Source organism: Suillus paluster (assembly GCF_016628075.1).
Source record: "Suillus paluster strain FC165 chromosome Unknown EDB91scaffold_57, whole genome shotgun sequence".
Classification (NCBI taxonomy): Eukaryota; Fungi; Basidiomycota; class Agaricomycetes; order Boletales; family Suillaceae; genus Suillus; species Suillus paluster.
In genome coordinates this window covers 14,257-34,975 of record NW_024537617.1, presented here as the reverse complement: position 1 = coordinate 34,975, position 20,719 = coordinate 14,257, and the positions used below count along the sequence as shown (strand labels likewise).

The 20,719-nt window shown below is 48.0% G+C and overlaps 5 protein-coding genes across 5 annotated transcripts; 3 read left to right on the top strand and 2 right to left on the bottom strand.

Annotated features, from left to right (window-relative positions):
* Positions 1–556: 556 nt before the first annotated feature.
* Positions 557–5,281, bottom strand: EDB91DRAFT_1151105 (uncharacterized protein). Its single transcript, XM_041319418.1, has 10 exons — positions 4,683–5,281; positions 4,613–4,635; positions 3,168–4,565; positions 2,815–3,112; positions 1,713–2,789; positions 1,545–1,644; positions 1,350–1,426; positions 1,275–1,291; positions 986–1,211; positions 557–923 (listed from the first exon to the last, which is right to left on the bottom strand). The coding sequence occupies exons 1-10, from the start codon at positions 5,133–5,135 to the stop codon at positions 813–815; spliced, it is 3,780 nt and encodes a 1,259-aa protein (XP_041173957.1). The 5' UTR covers positions 5,136–5,281; the 3' UTR covers positions 557–812.
* Positions 5,282–8,268: 2,987 nt separating this feature from the next.
* Positions 8,269–8,565, top strand: EDB91DRAFT_1057930 (uncharacterized protein; the record flags this gene model as incomplete). Its single annotated transcript, XM_041314123.1, has 1 exon — positions 8,269–8,565. The coding sequence occupies one exon, from the start codon at positions 8,269–8,271 to the stop codon at positions 8,563–8,565; it is 297 nt and encodes a 98-aa protein (XP_041173956.1).
* A 2,186-nt stretch (positions 8,566–10,751) lies between these two features.
* Positions 10,752–13,256, top strand: EDB91DRAFT_1151078 (uncharacterized protein). Its single transcript, XM_041319417.1, has 2 exons — positions 10,752–10,833; positions 10,893–13,256. Exon 2 carries the CDS (start codon positions 10,903–10,905, stop codon positions 12,904–12,906), a length of 2,004 nt encoding a protein of 667 aa, XP_041173955.1. The 5' UTR covers positions 10,752–10,833; positions 10,893–10,902; the 3' UTR covers positions 12,907–13,256.
* Positions 13,257–15,322: 2,066 nt separating this feature from the next.
* Positions 15,323–17,220, bottom strand: EDB91DRAFT_1251666 (uncharacterized protein; the record flags this gene model as incomplete). The annotated part of the gene is made up of 7 exons (XM_041323411.1): positions 15,323–15,344; positions 15,373–15,495; positions 15,565–15,716; positions 15,774–16,268; positions 16,772–16,794; positions 16,849–17,122; positions 17,179–17,220. 7 exons carry the CDS (start codon positions 17,218–17,220, stop codon positions 15,323–15,325), a joined length of 1,131 nt encoding a protein of 376 aa, XP_041173954.1.
* A 1,090-nt stretch (positions 17,221–18,310) lies between these two features.
* EDB91DRAFT_1251665 (uncharacterized protein) lies at positions 18,311–19,674 on the top strand (the record flags this gene model as incomplete). The annotated part of the gene is made up of 4 exons (XM_041323410.1): positions 18,311–18,316; positions 18,366–19,158; positions 19,198–19,385; positions 19,429–19,674. 4 exons carry the CDS (start codon positions 18,311–18,313, stop codon positions 19,672–19,674), a joined length of 1,233 nt encoding a protein of 410 aa, XP_041173953.1.
* Positions 19,675–20,719: the final 1,045 nt, after the last annotated feature.

Genomic DNA, 20,719 nt, shown 5'->3' with positions numbered 1-20,719 from the left:
AAATTCTTCCTGAGGTGCCGATTCAGCGTATTTTTTGTTGTGTGGCGGTTGATGATGGCGCTTTTCATAGACGATCTCACAGGTCATCGAACAGTGATCATGATGTCGCTCTGTCGATTCTCTTACGACAGAGATGTTCCTGCAACCAGCAGAATACTTGCAGTTGCACACGTCTTTTGGAGAAGGCCGAATTCCTTGCAATGACAGGCGAGAGAATAGAAAGCATAGACTCTCTACCTTCTCCCTCGTCGTTGCAAGTCACTAGCCTCCGCGCGGAGTCTTGCTCAAGCTAACGATATTGAAGTCACATATGATGCATGTTGGACAGAGTTGCTTTGATCGCAAGGCATTTGTTCCCGACGAGAACGAATGGTCACGATTTTTGTTCGCTGTGAAGATCGTTATAGCGGAGGACTTGGTGCTACTTGACGGCGGTCTGTCTTCCTTTCTGGACACTGTAAAGGGCGGTCCAATCATAACGCATCGCAAACAAAGATTCAGAAGGGAGCAACGCAATTCCGCGGCCTCAGGCCTCATGGACAACTCTACACAGCTAGGCGATCACTCGTCCAAATCAATTACTCACCCATTCACCATTCCCTTGCCCCAAACAACACCAGCACCAGCTTGAGCACTTAATTGCAACCACCCCTCAGAAGAAGAAAAGATGAATAAGTGATATGAGAAATGACTTGGGGGGTATAGATAGCGATATGAATATGTGATAGATATCTCGCGGCCTAGCGCTAAAAGCTGGCGGATTGGCGCTAAAAAAAAGAGTAAAATCGTCCATCCGTCCACGTCATGATTCGTCACGATTCCCCAGTATTCTCTCTCTGCAGCACATGCTCTTCGATAGCTCTACATTGTGATAGGAGTTGGACGTTTACTGCTCGACCGCATGCGTTGCGGATGAAGGGGGTCTATATCACCATCACAAATCAAGATCAGATTAGGAAGCGCGAAGAGAACGAAACAAACGCACGTTCAACAACTCATTAGCGTTTGGTCTCGACACACTCGGCCGGGAACATAATCGCAAAAAATCATGGAAAGCTCTAGAATAGAGCTCGGGTTGACGAAGAGCAGGCCATTGGGCACCGATTTGACGTGGGTCTTGGACGTCTGCAAAGGGAGGTTCTGTTTGTGCTAGTTCCCATACTGTAGCGCCTAACGACCATATGTCGACTTTGAGCGCGTTATACGCTCCACTACAAGAGATACAAAAATGTGATGAGAATCCTAATGAGAGAGATAAGGATGAATGAACTCACACTCGCATCTCTGGAGCCTACGAAACATGAAAACCATCAACACACAAACCGAGAACACAAAACGCGCGCACGCACCTGCCAGTAGATGACGCCCACAGCCCCAAAACACATGGGCGAATTTCTTGTTACACGAACAGCATTCGAGAAATCAGCTATAAATCAAAAAGCCACAGTCAACATCAACATCTCTCCAAAAAGATGGCAACAAAACAAATGATGATCGGCGTAGAAACACCCGACGCCAAACACATATGAAACGCAGTGACTCACCAATTTTCACGATCCCACTCGCATTTAAAAGCAAATTGTCCGAACGCACGTCTCGGTGAGCTATTTGGTGTTTTTGGAGATATTCGAGCGCGAGTAGAACCTATCATACGCATTTATCAGCATCAGCACCTTATCCCCACCCCCTATACACGAAATAAAAAAACTCACATCACTAGCAAACCTCGCAATCATCCTCTCCTGCAACGACAACCCCTCACAAACAAGCCCTACAACATCCGCCAAGCTCCTCTCCATCAACTCCATCCGTATCCACAAAGAATCATCCACAACATTCACATAAAACGCATCCATGCGCAATACATGCTCGTGATGCACCCCGCGCATCAGTTCCATTTCCTGTCGGAGGTCTTGGAGTTTGGGGGAGATGGAGGGTTGGACGGGGATGGTTTTTATGGCTACGTGCGTGGTTTCGGGGGGGATGGAGAGGGTGGATTGGGGGCAGACGACTCGTGAGGCATATACGGATCCGCTTTCGCCTTCTGCGATTTCTTGGAGGTCTGCGAAGTATTCTTGGGGATCGACGTCGACTATGAACTCGGAAAGAGGAGCGACGGTGTCTGCGACCCATGCTGGCAATCGTTGCAAATGTGATTGCACTTTGGGAATAGTGAGCATAAACCCCTCTTCACTATCACTCTCCCGCCCTCCAAACGTATCAGTCATAGACGTAAGAAGTGCAGCTTCAGGAGCAAAACTCTTATCCCGGAGCGGCGACGGTGGTAACTGTAACTTGGGAGTCACGAGAGGTGTACTTTCCGTAGTCGAACCCTCGCTGCTGAAATTCGAGCTGTGAGGGGAGCCTTGCACACGGATCAGGGACGTCGTACGGAAACGCGTGGCTTGCCGCGGGGTAGTGTCAAGATCAGGGCTGAGCGGGGGTTCTGGCCATGATGGGTCTGAGTCCAGCGGGATGATGGACGCACCATCTTCTGTCTCGCTTCCTGCGTCGTCTCCATGCGGTTTGGCAGCAGATGAGGACATAGACACAGAGTCGGACTCGACGACGCTGGCTGTTGCTAGCGTGATGGCCATGGCTCCACTTACGCTCACGATGGTGGCGGGCGTGACTGTCACCGTTGACATTCCGGAGTCGCGGTCACCAGCGGGTCGTGCGGGGAGGAGGGAAGATGAGGAACTGCGGTCACCTGAAGAAGCAAGACCTTCTCCTCCTGTTGAGGAAGCTGCAGACGTCGAACTGATAGGCGACTGCGATGATACAGTGACCTCGACTCCCGATCTAGGATCCAACGGACGAAGTAGGCGACTTCCCAACACTGCTGGCAGAAGGCAGTCGCTCGAAAGATGACGCAGACCTCGGCTCAGCAGGAGGCGACGAAGACCTCATGAGCTCTTCTGCAGTATTGCTCGAGCCCATTCCAAATGCAGCACCAAGCGACGAAACGTTCGGCCCCAGGGAAACATCCAGTAAGACAGGATTGTGATCATCCTTTTTACGATTGTCCTCCGCATTCGTTTCATGGGGCGTAGGAGGGAGGTCCCTCTTTGGCGTGCGGAATACGTTTCTAGTTGGGGTGGGTAGTGCGTTCCTAGTCGGAGTGGATGGTACAGTTCGGAGTGGGTGGTACGCTCTTTCCAGGCGACCGAGGCACCATAACGCGAAGGGGCGCCCCAAGAGTGATATTCGCGCCAAAAGACACATCCGGAAGGGTCGGTGAGAGCATACTTGGATCTAACGGCTCAGAAGGGGGAGGTGAAGGTGCAGAAGGAGAAGGTGACGTAGACGGCGTAGATGCAGATGTAGTAGGAGAGTGTGATTTGGAAGATGTTGGAGTTGAAGGGGTGCGAGAGGATGTTGATGGAGAGCGTGATGGTCTTGATGAGGAAAGAGAAAACCCAGGGAGGAGCGAGCTGCTTCCTTCTCCTCTGTCTGTTATGTGGGTGTTTCTCAAGCTACTCGCACTCGCGTTTTTTCTCGCGCTTGCAATCCTCGACCCACTCTCGCTCTCATCCTCTTCTATTCCACCAAGCAATCCAGCTCCCCAATCCCCCAGTCCCAAGTCCGCACTTAAATGGAAACTCAGCCTTGGAGGTAATGCATTCGCCTTCATCGGCCTCTTATCAATCACCAGCGGGGGAGTCGGGCTCAGATGCCTATTCAACAGTGCCGGGTCGACGTCCGTGATAGGGAGCGGAAGAGATAGATCCGCGTAGAGGGAGGAAGATGTCGTATCTGCAGCAGCAGAGATATCCAAAATAGAATCTCCATCTCCATTGTCCCGGACATGACCGCATTCATCCAAAGCTGTTTTTGTTCCACTTCCTGACGAGATTCCAGCCTTCTCCGGCAGGAATCCCGAGCTACGGACCGGGGAATGGTAAGCAGGCGGAGGGGACTCATCACTTGCATTTGCAACATGAAGCACTCTGCGTGGAGGCGTGCGCGGGGTACCATGCGGAGTCAGGAGACCGAGGGGCAGGTGCGGTGGCAAGCTGTGAGAGTGGACAAGCGGGCTAGGGACATGCGGGTTGACCCGAGCAGGTACATGGCCTGTATCAGAATGGGCCCGGGCGATTTGAGGTGGAGTTGTATGATTGGTGGAGCCGCTGTGGTGGGTGGAGACGGATTGCGTGTCGAGGGGGTACGGGTCGATCATGCTTTCGTGCCCTGAGCCGTTTACGAATACGTATTGGGTGTCGACGGTATCTGCTTCGGCAACAGAGGTGGTGTGGGAGGAGGTGGTGCCGGTGTATGATGCTTGACGCGAGGGAGGGAAGTTGAAGGAGCTTGCAGTGGGTGATGTGTTTGCCTGCAATGTTGAATTTGATGAGCGTGCCGCCAAGGCTGCGTTGGCAAGGGAAGAAGTGCGTGGTGCTGGATAATGAAGGAGGGAGATTGGAGAATCAGGACGGGAGTTGGAATGTTGGGATGTGGGTGTGCCATGGGCAGCGGTTCGACGAGCGTGGATGGAAATAATTTCGTCATCGGTAAAGCCAGCCTGTGACAGGGCAGCAGACCATGAAGGAGGAAGACCTACGAATCTACGAAATAGTTAGCATAAAGTACAAAGGGGATGAAGCAGCCGCACCCCTCGTCAACATGGATATTATGCTGATAGTTTATGAGCAAGGACTACCCAGAGTAAGAACTGGACTCACCTGGAAATTCCATGGCGTAGATATACCCTCGTCCTCTTGAGGTTCAGCTGGGTCTAGTTCGACAAGGTTCCTAGTTGACCTATTCAATCGCTTGCCCATCGATGAGAACTTGAAAATGTTTCGCTTTGGTTTGAGGCCGCCATCGCTCTCGACAGACGTTGAAGGTGCAAAAGAACGAACAGAGGGAGCGGACTGGCTAGAAACTGGAGAAGCACGCGAGCAGTCGGTTGTGACTGGTGTCGATGGCAATGAAGGAACAACGTCGGTAGTAGGAGGTATTAATGAGGTTACGCTTGGGTTGTAAAGCGATTTACTACTGCTGTATGGTCCTCCTTGAACTTGCAACCCGTATCGTGGTCCGTCCTTGGGAGGAGGCGGGGGCGGTCTCTCCTTGTTAAACTTGAAAACTTTGAGGGTAGAGAACCTAGAGTTGTTCCTGCTATTGACAGACATCTAACACATCGACTTGCTACAACGGCTTGCTCGACGACTGCGACGACGACTACGACGAGGAGGATGATGACTGAGAGTAGTAGTAATAAAGGTGGCACTACGTACTTGCCTAGGGTTGACCTACTGGGGCGCCTATCGCCACCGTGGCCCAAACTTCAACCATCTTTTTTCTCAAGCTCATCCAACTCAATTTTTCTATAATTTCTCAGCTTTTTATTACTTTTATTTATCTTCGGTTCCGTTCTGAAACGTTCTGAGAGCTCAGTTAAGCGCTTATTTCATTTCCACTACACAGTTCCGCTGGGTTACAGCTATAGGCCTCTGCACATCATAAACCGGTACCGCACACAGGTGCACTGATCATCAGATCCCTGCGCTGCGCAAGCGGTGATGTCCTTGTGGAACCGACACTCGAATTGCTCCGATCATCAAATATAGTTGTATTATTTGGATCAACCACGGGGATGTATATGTTCACGGCGTCTCAATGACGCACCATAATTTCTCATGCCAAAAGTTATGATGACCCTGACTGTCAATCCTATCGCTAGTGTCTGATCGAATGAGAAACATCATTCAAACCATGACGCATAAATTCGCTGAGTTCAAGTTGGAGCCGGGTGAGTGATCGCCGGCCTGGATTCGAGTTTTATTTGGTATTGAATTTTCAAGTTTGCATACGACGTTTGATGTAGCGACCCCGCAAGTTTAAAATGTAGAGTTGACCATGAGGTCGCGGATACTTATTTGAAGTATGCTGTAGGGGAAGTCAAAAGTCGTCCCTTCTTCGTTTGACCCCGCTTTACAGTTGTTTGACATCTACCTTGCACAATGTACACGACACCACCAGTGTGAGCACTGATCTCAATATGATCTAGGCCTCATTGCAAGTGATTCAGGTCAGACGAAACACCGTAGTATGACCTAGATGCTCATGCGATGATGTGCATGTGCCAATTTTCTGCGTGGGTGTGCGCATGGAATACTACTCGAGCGGATCCAGTGCCATGATCGTAGGTTGAACGTCGAAATTCCATGACTTGACGCTGATCTATCGAGTTAACAGTTCTTTCATCCACCTTGTGGATGTGCTGAGACCTCAAGAATTTCTGAATTCTTGGCCTCAATTAACATGTCGCCGGCAAACGGGAAAGAGCTCAAGAATTTGTCTAGATATGTATCAAGGGAGTCGTGTGTGATCCTGATATAAGAAGTGTATGGATTGCACACGACTCCATCGATCTCAATGTGTCTATGTCGTACATAACACCACTGATCTCAATATGATCCAGATACTCATGCGATCATGTGTATGTGTGTTGTTGTTTGGGTGCGTGCGAGGAACACCCGGACGTTCATTAATATTGACTATTCAAAACTTGCATGATTTGACGTTCCTTGCGGATTTGTTGAGACCTTGAGGTTTCTTAATATGTCGCCGGCAGACAGGGCAGCTCACTGAGACGGCAAGATGGGGACGGCGTTTCAACTTCACTAGCACTTGTGATATCCCTTCCCGGTTGCATAATTCACGTAAGTTCATTGTCCAGCTTTTGGATATCGCTGATATATCTACGGCAGATTTTCAAGGCGCAGAAGGCGACAAGGCATATTCGCAATATCGCGTTGTCCGGTGAGGCGGGTGCTACGGGCGGCCGCTCTTTTACATTCAGTACGAGAACCAATTATGAAGAAAGCAACGTGTGAAGAACAGCACGAGCTGAGGCAAGGAACTGTATCTACATTGTGCGTTGTCAGTTATAGAAATTCGCAAAATAGTACAACCACTCACCGAAATATCTTCACCAGCCACTCCAAGACTTTGCTTGTGGATATCTCCATGAGCCATGGTCCTAACAAGGATAGAAACGCGTTCAATATGAGTTCAAGGTTCGCATTCACCTTCCGAGATCGCATCGTGTGGTCGATATTCCTTGCAGCCTCGGAGAATAAAGTCTGGTTGAAATCCACAGACAGGGGAGGCCCATCTGAACCTAACATTATGGTTCGCGCACTGAAAGTAGGAGACAGGGAATACAAGTGCGCGAAGGTATTGCTGGCAAGTGCATGGACGGTCATGAACGTCGGCGTCTCGACCAAAAAAGTTAAGATTCAGTCCGTCTCCGTTTCATCGTCATCATAATCTACAAAATAGCTGAAAAATACAGCTCTAGATGTCCCAAGATACGTATTCGCCGTTCGTTGGGTCAGCGAAGAATCTTTTTTTACTCTTCAAATTCGGAGCTTGCGCTTTATTTTCTGCTCCTGATTGGAGCTAACGTCGCGGTATTTCTCATCACGTGGTGCATAGTGGGGCTCGTGGCCCAAAGTGCGATATACACCCTGCGCTGAGAAGTATTCCAGGAGCCAGACCCTGAGGAGATTCTTAAGAAAAATAATGAAATCTCGTATGTGGTCCTCTTGACGTCTGCAGCTTCATAACTCCCACTAGTGATGGGGTATAGCACGGGTATGGGACACACCGCGGGTACGGGTACGGTGTAGAGATCAGAGATCTGGTATCCGTCAGCATGGTATATGGGTATGTTCACGGGTACTATGCGCTATCTCCGAGTCTACTCCGCGGTGTTATATTTTGCAAGGGATTCGCCACTTACGATCCTTATTTTTCGGAGGTCATTGACTGCAACAGCGACCCAATGCTTCGATCCTATTTCTCGCTGCTTCAGTACGCCTAAAGTTGATGTTCTTCCGCCTCGGCGACACATTACTGGTACTGATTACAACTTAGTGATTCAACGGTATAGAGTGAGGTATTGTAGAATCGAATTTTTTCAATAGTACTCAATTTTCGTCGTCTACTGACTCGGACTCGTTTGCTGAGTCTACATCGACGCACTTATCTGTATCATCGTCTTTGCGGTCCGTGGCGGGTACGATAAAGGCTAACGTCGTCAAGCGTATCAAGCTTATCCTTCCTCATACGGAAAGGGCCAAAGTAACCCCCTCCGAGTTGCCCTCCACCATTCCGGAAGTGATCGACGTCGATGAAGATGTCGACGTTGCTCTAGTTAGTACTGGCTTGAATGCGGACAACAGTCCTGCCGCTGAACAGGACGACGAGACTGATTTAAGTAAGTGAAGTGGCCTACATATACATGGACCTTGATTGATGTGTGTGCAACTCATAGATGCGTTCAAGAAAACCTGGCATTCGGCAGTCTATTCATTTTTCAAGCTTGATGCTGTCACTGTCCAGTATCACGATGGCCGTCTAGTGCATTTCTTCCCTTGCGGAGCACGCAAGTGCAAGTTATCTGTCGGAGGTGTCCGCCGCTTCCAAGATTCAAAAGATAAGTCTTCGACTGCTAATTTGAAGCACCATGCCTTTGGCTGCTGGGGCAAAGAGGCAGTTGAGTTAGCATTTAGTGGCGGAAAGGCACAGGCCTCGAGTGGGAATGACACTTGATTACCTTAGCATCCCTGGTAAGTCGTGCACATCACCTCTCACTAGTATCACGGCTTACACATTGCACACCATTCATGATAGCTACCTCAACTGCAGTCGAACGAGTGTTTTCGCAAGGCCGACACCTTCTACACTTCACTCGAAACCACTTGTCTCCGTCATCGACTCGTGCATTCATGTGTCTTGGCTCGTGGCTCCGCTATGATCTGGTAGCGCCTGAGGACCTCATTAGGATCGTAAGTCTCTGAAGAAAAGTAAGCGAGAGACTGAGGGTGTTGTGTGAGGGTATTAGACCTATGTAGCGTTATTTCTTGTATGTGTACCCGCGGGTAAATGCAACACCGCGGGTAAGCTTCCATACCGTGGGTTAGCACGGGTACGGTATTGATCTTCCGACCCGCGAGTATACCCGTGCTATACCCTAAAGTCTAGTGATGATACACTCATAAAACTGTATCAAGCCGTCACCCAGTTTGTTCCAGCTGAACCAACTGCTGAGATGACTGCGCTAGTGACGAGGATGAGGATCACCAGCTAGCCCTTGCGCTGTGGCTTTGATCAAAGTTTTTGGGATGGTCGGGACGTGGTAAATCGCATTGGTTCTTATATGTATGATATTCCAAGCACTCTGTTGGATTGGTTGACTGATTAACACCTCTTGAGTGCGACGATGGATCGTTTTCATACATTTCCACCGGGTACCTCGAGCTCGGAATGTGGAACATGTACAATCGACTTATTGTTGGAACGGATCATAGTGTGAGAATTGAGGTATGTACTAGACCAGGCTCATCCACGTAAAATTATCTATTGGTCCTTGAAGCTTGAGATCTGAGACACCATCACTCCTTGATATAAACACATCTCCCGCATTCACAACACCCTTCATAGCCTCAAAAATACTTCCACAAGGATAATTGACCTTGCCTCTCACATGGTATCATTTTTTTTATGAACTTGATCAGTGAAATTGCTTTTGAGATGTGTGTTTTCACACCCCGAAGAGCTTGTCACGTTGAAATATGGTTGGGAAGGCACGTACTACAAGCCCAGGATCTATATATTTGACCACCTACAGAGTGATCTGCAGTGTCCGTCAATCGATGTGTCCATCGTTTTGGGGAAAATGGCAAGGGATATTCTCCCAATTGAATGGCTAATGATGGGATTCACATTTCCATTGGGAGACCATGAAAGTGATTTCACCTCTCAGATATGACCAGTCCTGGTCCAAACGCAAGCTCATCTCACCGTCTGTGTCCCCCCGCTGAACGCTTCCGTCCTTTCCCCTTCATGCAATTTTATAGATATTGCCTTCCGCGTCTCCGCCTTGCGATTTCCTTAGCACACAGTCTCCGCCAACCCTGTCTTTCCCGTTTGTCACGCATCAAGCCTGACCACAGCTCTTCCCGTTTTCTGGGAGTCTCTGCCCCTGGGGCTCTCCTTTACACCACGCCAGAGCCCGAAATAACAGCATCCCTGAACCCGAGGGTATCGGATCATGATTGGCAGGATTTGCGCAAATGTACTTAGTGGCGTTGCACGCATCAAAATTTTTATGCTCGCAGCTCTGGTGCTGTTTTGCTTTCTTGTTCGGTTTCATGCCGTCAGCTACGTCTTCTTGTGCCTTGGACGGGATATCCCTTGGCCCATCTACCGGTGTAGCCCAGCCCTGCCTCCCTGTCTCTTATCAGGTCCTATCATAGTCTCCGCACGTCTCAGGGAGGGCCATCTGACGCTCCCTGCCCCCTTGGCATCATACCACGGCAGCCTATGGATAGGAAAGAATTTTTCGTCCCCTTGGGGAGGCGCCTGCAGATTGGCACACAGGAACGCTGAAAAGCCGTGATCAGCACCGTAATTTGATCCTCAAGAGCGATGATCCTCCCAGACCCTCCCGAGCTCAAACCGTGTTTGGGGGAGGAAACAAAAAATCTTCGACTCTTTGCTGTTTGACACCACATACTATCACCACACGATACTACCTTGACGTTCCCATGGATAATAATAAGATAGATCAGTGTCTCTCATCCTGCAAGTCGAGTTCGGCAGCAACTACCCATCTCAGCATCGCAAGTTCTCATATTTTTTAGGAACAATCTGTAAAGGGCTAATTAGTATCCTGCCCTGAGTCAATGGGTAATTTGACTTCCTTTCTTTTCGCACTCATCTACTTACAAGATCCTTGAGCCGTCTCTTGGCGCCTCTTGCAAGCTTTAAAAGACCGTTCAGAAAGCTGGTACGGTAAGCCTTTCACCTCTGCCCGTGGTAAGCTCTGCGTCTGCTTTATCATCTAACATTCCTTGACCAACATTGCTATTACTCAGCCATTAGACAATGAATCCCGTGCCGACACCCACTGATCAGAAACAACCCCACTGCTATAGCAGCCAGCTCAAGCCCTTTTATCACGGAAATATCCAGCGATACACTAGTTCCACTACCGGGAAATGCAGGGGGCTCAATGTGCAGTCCGTCAATCCCAGTCCGTCGAATGACTGGATCGAACACGGCGTTCGATCAAGTGCTCCACCATCCACTCGGCATGCTGCGTGGCTGACCAGGACGATGTTTAACCCATCCAACGAAACCTTTATGTGGTTATTCGTCTGGCTCGCTTATATCGCCGCGCTAATTCTTCCATCCTGGAGAGCGCCCCGCCCGTTTACCTTTCATTACAATCCATATTTGATGCGGTTTGTCGGTCAACTGTGGGCTGCACGTTCACCAAAGGAATACTCTCTACGGTCACGAATTGGTGAAGAGAACGGACGCGTCCGACGTATCACCCACGCCCTCTACCCTCGCTTCCTCATGGTATATGATAGACAGGCGAGGACTTGGAAAAAAGTCAATGTTGAGGCAGTAGCGGTGCGAAAACCCTATGTCGCCATCACGTACTCCTACTACGACATGACAACGTCCGGAGGCGGTGAGGAGGTGATCAAACGACGGTCGCAGGAGGCTACTTTGAATCAGGGATTGGATGCGTACTGGCTAGATCTCGAGTGCTTACTCGAAGATCCTGCACAGAAGGACGAAGACCTGTATCGCATGGCGGATGTGTACAGACTCGCCTCTTTTACGCTTATTGTTCTCAGCAGTGAGAGCGCTTGGCGCGGTTATGGTGGCCGTATCTGGACCCTGCCAGAAGTTCTCCTTAGTCGCGAATTGCTATACAAGACTGGAAACAACGCGGTCACCCCCATCACTCTCATCCAACTCGCCTCTTTAGCATACGAGCACCACGATGAAGAATCCCAGATTATCAACTCTTTCGGCCTCGGGAAGGATCCGCTCGAGAGGTTGGACCGCAATCTCCAACTCACAGAAGCAATATGGCGCCGAAAGAGTAACAGCCAGGGGAGATATCGCGCAGAGAAGGTCTATGCGCTCATGGGATTTTTTGAACATCGCATTCTCCCAAACGCCGAGGAAACTGAGCTGCAAGCGCTCGCGCGCCTCTTCATGGCGAACGATAACGACCGTATCGCTGATCGCATGATCTCAATGTTTCCCGGAGACAGAGCAGGGATCAATCAATGGTACACTAAAGAAGACGAGTATGGTGCCAAGCTTTGGGATATCGAGCCCACTGTACAGGCCATCGGCATTACATCTAACGGTTCTCTTGTGTTAGATGGATGTCGGGCGGCAGTCATTAGGTGGAAGGATTTCCCATCCATCGATTACGCTACGAGGCCCTCTTTTCGACGTGCTATGGCACTTACAGAGCCATATTTCGCCTTTCTCCTCTTCTTAGGGGGTAACGCCACAATTTCCCAGGGAGCTGTTGGCGGCGGCGCTGTCTTGCTAATCCTCTCAATCATTCTGCTGATATTCGCGCCAGTCATGACAACCTATGGGCACTCCGGACGAGTCGTCCTTGCTTGTCCATGGCTAATTGGAGTGAAAGGAGTCATCTCTGCCCAGCAAGCCTCCTTCTACCTATACGGAGGTCAGATGGGCGATTCTCGTCGTACCCTTTACACTCCTACAGGTTCGCCTCTGGCGAAACCGAGAGGAGGTGACTCCAGGTTCCGCGAAGGCCACATTTCGCAGTACGAAGCGGCTCTCGCAGCCCCACCATTCGACCCTATAGAAGGTCACATGTTCACTCTCGTCGATACCATCTCGGGCACGATTTACTATTTCCGTGCGCATAGGCCTCCCACGGTCTGCCTTTTCACAGGAACGGAGGGCGGGCAGGGGAGGTTTGTCATGTGCAGCGAGGAATGCAGCAGTAGCGAGCTGCGACGTGAGACGGTGCTCCGCATGCCGACCTTCATCTCCAATTACATGCACACTTGTGATTGGGTAGCTGTAGGTGGTAAGCCTTGAGTCAGTTCTGGCTGACACTATTGTGAATTTACTTTCATCGACACTCTCATTTCCGTGCGCGCGCGTTTCTCATCTCCTTTTTGTGTTTCTTTTTTTATGTTTATTGTTATCTTCATAATACGGGTCTCGAGTCGGGTTATGTATGCTCTTGGTACTCACAAATGATTGGTTCTTTACAGAACGTCCTCTCCTTTGATCTCATTCTTTCTTTTATCTTGTCCGTTCAAAATACGGCCTTGTGCAATGTACGCTAGTGTACGTATACGTACGGATATATATACATACAAGCGTTCCTTACACCTTCGGACGTTTTCCATCGTCAATCACAATAAGAGATGTCTGTATACAACGTTTACGAATCTGTGCGCAAGTCAAGCACAGCTTTCTCTAGCATCAGCCCTTGACATCCGTTGAATGTCGTCGCATAAGCAGGTCGCAGAGGAAACTGTTTGCGAATTACAATCCAGCTTGAACGTGCTGGATTGAAGGTGAACGTGATCCGAGGCAAGCAATGTATCTCTCCGACATCGCACTCTCGATAGTGCTGTGTACAGTTATCAATCGGTACTTGAGACACGAAATTGAAAATTTATGTACCACACCTATACAACACATAATTACAACTCTGTCATGTTTTTCCTGACAAGTAGTCTACCTCAATACTCCAGATCTGAATTTTTAGAGAAAAATATCCAACCACTCGAGCACAACGTCCAAAATAGTGAGGGGACCTCTTTTTTGCCCATTATCGTTCCTTGAGACACGTGACTTCTTAGCTAATCTTAGCTTATCCAACTATAGCAAAATGGTTCGCACTCGTGACACTAGCCGACACTGTTTTCTACACCACACATGTAGTTCATGATGTTTTCCGGCTATTATACATGTTCTTGAGAGCTTAGATACTTGTTAATACACTTTTGATTATTTGATGCATGATAAAGTAGTTTAATGTTTAATGTTGAATAATGTTGAATAAGATAGATTATAAATTTCAGAATAAGGCTTCGGGGTGTGAAAACACACATCTCAAAAGCAACTTCACTGACTAAGTTCATAAAATTTTTGATACCATGTGAGAGGCAAGGTCAATTATCCTTGTGGAAGTATTTTTGAGGCTATGAAGTGTGTTGTGAATGCGGGAGATGTGTTTGTATCAAGGAGTGATGGTGTCTCAAGGACTGATAGATAACTGTATAGCTGTCCATGTGCGAACGAATCTGTGCGCAAGTCAAGCACGGCTTTCTCTAGCGTCAGCCCTTGACATCTGTTGAATGTTGTCGCATAGGCAGGTTGCAGAGGAAACTGTTTGCGAATTACAGTCTAGCTTGAACGTGCTGGTCCGATTGAAGTGTCCCAGGTAAACTTCAGTCTCACTGTTTGTGTCTTGCTGTTGACTCTTGCCCTTCCCAAAAAATTCTCCTGTGTCCTATTTTCTGCTTTCCTATCTCCTGTCTCCCATTCTCCCGTTCTCCCATTCTCCCATTCTCCTGTTCTCCCATTCTCCCATTCTCCCATCCTCCTCCTCCCATCTCCTCATTCACCCCATTTCTCCATTCCCATGTTTACCCATTGCCCATTTTTCCTATCTTTATATTTTGGCATTTTTGCATTTTCACACTTTCACATTTTCGCATTTTTCACATTTTCATGTATACACAATTACAGTACATATACATCATTGTTGTTTTCACATTTTTCTATTTCCTTGGTGTTCTTTTTCTATATATTGTGGCTGAATCCCTTGTGGCTCAATTTTGGATTGGACAGTATAGTAAGGGACAACAGTTTTTGGAAATTGAAACTCCGATTGACAGAACCACGCAAAATTTCTAAATTGAGGTTTAAGTGAGCTAAGTGTTCCCATGTGGCCTTTAGCGAGCTACGCGTCTCCCACACACAGCCACAAAACCAGTCCCCATAAATTCTTAGATTAGATATATAAAATTCACATCAATGTTACTTAGTTTGAAAAGTTTACCTCTTGGCACACCATATATGGTAATGCACAGTCACGTGATCCTGCCTTCCCCCGCCATTCGTTTTCTCTGCTGGGGGGAAACAAAGCCGAGGGACGAGCTGGCGGCTGCAAATGCTGGCGGAGGAAAGAGAGAGCAGTCTGGGACAATGGGATGTGTGTCCTTGTCCTGAATGAAAGGCTTGAACATTAGACACACGGAAATTAGAGGTAGCTAGTAGTAGTGGATGTACAGTATGGACCAGTTCACGAAACTTGTGAGATATTGGGAATGATGGGACCTATGAGACTCAGCTTGAAGAACTTGAAAATGAAAAAGGGAACACGACTTTGAATGCGAGCCATCTGTCCTGCTTCTGCATGCAATTGTGAGGTCATGGCATCGAAAAAAGAAGCCAAAGTGTTTGGAGAGCTTCCTCGATGTTGAGAAAAAGGTCTTTAAAGATCATTGGCATGGTCACTGGCAGCATGTGAGAGACGCGACTCACCACTTGCGAGGGATGATATCCCCGCGCTCCCTCTTCACACAGTTGATTGTGCAGAGCAAGGCTGTGTGGCCCTCAGTGGCCTCTGGATATGTGGCAAGAAATGCAGGCTCATGCCCGTCAAACCTATGTGCGTGGAATGGTGATGGTGTGGGTGAGAGTTCATGTGCCTGTGCAGTTGGTGAAAATACTTACCGGTTGAGAAACTCCAGTGCGATCACCGAGCACTGGTGGTACTTCATTGCGAAAAAATTCTTGTTCTTCCCATGGATCCACTCAGGCAGCCAATCTTGAAGTGGAATGAGCAAGCCATGCTCAGGGTCGCCATCTGCCCAGTGTTTCACGATCTGTCTCCAAGAGGCAGCTCTGGGTGTGTGACTCCCATCAGAGCATCATGTTGGGACATCAGGGATGATGAGTCCCTTCTCGGGTAGCAGGCGTGAACCAGTGGTCAGGCTGTTTGCCATTCGAGTGAGTGTGGAGGGCTGTGGGAGAATGGAGGAGGGAACAGCAGGGCATGGCAGGGCCAAGAACAGTTCCTTGGGGGGACTGAGGCGTGGATATGTGGTGCAGGAGTTGCCTGGGTGTGATGGCAGAGTTGGCGAGTACAGAGTGTCCAAGTCGCACATATTTGTGTGGCTGGGCGACTCAGGTGCATGAGTCAGCTGTCCCTTGCAGAGTGTGGCTGCAAGGGTGCATAGGTCACTCCACAAACCTGCCACATCAGCTGAGATGCATTCCTGCATTGACTGCAGGTCTTGGATGCACACAGGCTTGACGAGCAAGTGCTCTCCAAGCAGAGATGCATCAGCCTCACGTTGCGTTGGACAGAGGGTGTCACTGTGGTCATTTTCGTATGTGGAGAGCTCATTGAGGAGGTACCGGATCAGTGTGTCATGCTAATTCATTTTCAGGAGCAGAAATGAGTCACATCAGCAAACTACCAACTTCGTCTACAGAAGACTTAAATTCTCACCCTAGCTACAGCCAACCACAAAATGTCACAGTTCACACAAAGCTCACAGCATACAGTAGCTACAGCACCACTTACCTCCAGTCACTCACAGAGTCACGGTTTCTTCCAGACTTCAACTACTACAGTAGCACAGGCTTCAAATGTAGCTACAGAACCACTTACTTCCAGCCACTCACAGAGTCACGGCTTTGCACAGCTTCGAGTTGCAAGTGTCATGATCAAAGTAGTAAACACTGTGCTTAGTATATTTCAGAGTCATTTACATCACTCGTAGTACTAGTAGCACACTGAAATTTACGAACCAATGCAAACATATATTTTGGACATATAAACAATATCGCAAGAATTTACATGGTACATATGTTGAACATAAAAGAAAAATGCGGAATGTGCCAACAAACAGAATTAATCAAGCCGAATGGTGACATGCAGTGCATTTTCTAAGTTGTCTGTGATGTGTTCAGACATCAGTTCATCCTGTGATACCAGAATATCAAGCTTACCGGCATGCAGACATCCCTGTCCGGATAGAAGGGCCTGAGGGTGATGAGTCCAACCATGCTTCTTGAAGACAACTCGCATATATCCTAGTCCAAGGTCCACATCATCCAACCTCTTCCCTGCAGTTTCAGCTTGGAATCTCAACAAGCTTGACAAAACCTCGTGTTCTTGTAGTATTGAATCTGTGAGGGCCTTCTGAGCTTGAAAAATGTCGTGCTTCGCTCTTACGAGGTCCATCATCAGGTTTGCTTCACCATCAGATGGATCTTTGACGGACTGTTGAAATGCTGATCCTTTTGAGACTTTACAAAAATGTTGAAAGACTGACTCACCATAGCATTGAAATTGTCAACAACTTCCAATATATCGGACATACCACTAGTATGATAACTGGTGTGCAGATTCGGACGACATGGCTCACGAGAGTCCCCATCACTGTTGTGGTAGGCTTGGAGAGAATTTTGCAAGTATAAACCAGAAGTGCTGACTGATAAGGATTGTATAGTAGAAATGGTCATCATATGTGAAGAAGGATTATCGGAAAGTGCTGGGCCTGTGATCATTGTAGAAGAATTATCAGAAAATGCTGGGCCTGGACTTCGTATGTTGACAACTTCAGCATGCCTGAAGCTTCAAGTTATTGTCCTTCGTGTGGCAAGAAATTCAAAGATCACTCATCTGTTGCTCGCCATATGAGTCAGCCCTTATCCGGGTGTAATACCTGGCTTGATGATCTGATACAACTCGAGCAATCCAGCTGCTCCTGCTGGAAGATCATCCCATGGATGTGGACGATTCAGACATCAAACCTTACATATCTGAGTCCTATGAACCAGTGGATTCAGGTGACTTTTTTAGTGAAGGAGAGAGTATGGGGGGAACACCTCAGGACAAGACACAGGATGAGAGTAGTGAATTTACAGACCATTTTCCCAATCCCCCGCTTGCCTTCAAGGAAGGATACATGTTTCTGAGCCTCGTTGACTCCAATGAGAACAGTATACATTGCAAGACCAACCTCTATTATCCGTTCAGCTGTCGGAAAGAATGGCAAGTTTCATCATGGCTTCTGCACTCGGGATTAAGCATGGGGAAGATAGATTCATTTCTAGCCCTCGAAATGGTGAGTGCCTCCCAACTTCAAGGTCATCGCTACGGCTTACATTTAAGAGTATCTAGATCAAGGACTTATCTTTATCATTCTGCTCAGCAAGAGAGTTACGGGGCCGGGCTGAAATGTTGCCAAGTGGTCTGTGTTGGAAGTCGCAAGTGATCACTACAATGCATCCTACGAAGTCACCTGTTGTTCTGTACTGGCATGATCCTCTCGAGTGCATCTTGAACATCTTCAACCATCCACTGTTTCATGATTGTATGGACTACAGCGCTTGGAGAGTATATACTTGTGCGCAGAAAGCCTGCCATGTATATACCGAATGGATGACAGGAGATCATGCTTGGGAAATGCAGGTGCGTAACGTATCCGATGGCGGGATCAATCGCTGATGTCTCCTTGAAGTCTGCTTTACCTGCGGGTGCAACCCTCCTTGGCATGATTTTATCCTCAGACAAGACTACCATTACATCATTGACAGGCAATTGCATCGCTCATCCACTCCTCATCAGCCTTGCCAATCTCCACATGAACATGCGCTCAAAATTGTTGACCAACTCTTTTGTCCTCACTGTGCTTCTACCTGTCCTGAAGTTTGTCCAGAAGAAAAAATGCATGAAGGGTGTGTTGCAGGACTGTCTTATCCACCAATTCCTCGACCTCATTTTACGTCTGCTGAAACAGGCTGCCAAACATGGTATCATGCTGTCTGACCCCATCGGGCGCAGCCGTTATTGCTTTACTACCCTTGCAAGTTATATTGTCGATATGCCTGAAGCAATGATGCTGTTGACTGTTGGGGGGAAAACATCTCCTGTGACGATGGTGATGTATATGCAGTTTGGAGATAGCTTCTGGCATGAACCTCGGACAAGATCAACAACTCTTGCCCAGCTCGCTGTTGTATGCTCACGCGCTGATCCAAATGATCTCGAGGCACATTTCTGTGAAGCCCAAAAATTTCACCTGAACGGTGTTGACAAGCCATTCTGGAGTGACTGGATATTCGCAGATCCTTCCTATTTCCTTACCCCCGAAACACTCCACCACATTCATAAAGAGTTCTACAACCATGATGCCCAATGGCTCATTGTATCTGTTGGAGAATCTGAAATCAATTTTCACTTCTCTGTTCTACAGCCCATCACCAGTTTTCAGCACTTTCATGAAGGGATCTTGAAGTTGAAACAAGTCACTGGTCGTTGTCACCATGACATACAGTGATCTATTATTGCAGTTAGTGTGGATGCAGTGCCCCCCAGTGTCCTTGCTGCAGTATGCGTGCTCATGCAATTCCGTTACCTTGTGCAGTTGCCGCGCATTGACGAGAACAATCTCAAGCTTATCTCTGGTGCACTGGATGAATTCCATGTGAAGAAGGACATGATTATCACTGCTGGAGCTCGTTGTGGGCAACACAACAATGTCATTAATACATTGGCATATACCCAAGCTTGAATTGATGCAGAGTATTGTCCCCAGCATTCACAACAGTGGCGTCACGAGCCAATGGACTGCCGACATCACCGAACATATCACGGAGATTAAAGACCCTGCAAGATCTAGCAACAACATCAACTATGATCCGCAGATCTGTCGACATCTCAACCGAGCCGACAAGTGTCGTCGATTTGAGCTCGCCATCAACCTTTTAGATTGTGATCAAAGTCTGCAAGATGTTGACATAGACCCCAAAGACAATGTTGACACCTGATGCTGATGAAACTGCTATCAAGTGTCCATCTACGGTCCATTCATCTGGACACTCATGTCCCATCACTGACTATTTTGCTATCACTAAGGTACTCCAGCATAGAGATTCAGTACCTTTACCTCTGCACTCATTCGTTGTTCAATGCACTGCCTTCCATCTTTCCTATGATCCCACCATTAGGAATGTCACTGTTGATGAAATTGCCGACAGGTTCGGCCTTCCTGATCTGTGATCAGCTATCGCTGATTATCTTCAATGTGAGGCCACCTTTGGACACAATCACATTCATCCGATAGGCGGTCCTAGAAGAGCTGGACCTTCCGCCATACTTCCTTTCAATAAACTTCAAGTTTGGATCAAAATCCGTCTTCAAGACACAGAATTTCATGATCCTTGTTGTATTCAACCTGCTCAGACACTGAACTGCGCACCACCTGGTGGCCCCTGGATTTTGGGTCATTACGACACGGTCATTGTCCAAACTGAAGCAGGGTGCTCTTGGCCGACTAGTGGTCTTTCAGGTAAGCTTCTATCTGTATTGTCTCATGCTGCAATGTCAATATCATTTTAATTTAATTTATCCCCCATCTCCTCAGGTCATGCTGTGGCGCAGCTTCGACTTATCATGCGTCCCATGGCTAGACGTGGCACCCCTTTGACATGGAAAGATCAGTTTTTGATCTATGTCCAACACTTTAATATCTCTGGTGATCGCGACCCGACCACACAGCTGCATTCGCTCAAGAGAGCAAAGTGCTCTAATGGGACTCGTATAGGGGATGTTATACCCATCTCTCAATTGAGGGCACCTGTCAATCTTGTTCCGCACTTTGGCGCTATTGCAGACATGCATCTCACTGCATATAATAGTTTGGACCACACATCAGAGTTCTGGTTAAATCAGTTTTGGGATAAAAATACCTTTTTCCCTTTATTGCTGTAGTAATGCGTAGAATCCATAGATGATCTATCCTCAATAAGACAATTCTTGTGATGTTTATTGATGGTGAGAAGTGTGTTCCTGCTGGCATGTCATTAACATTGT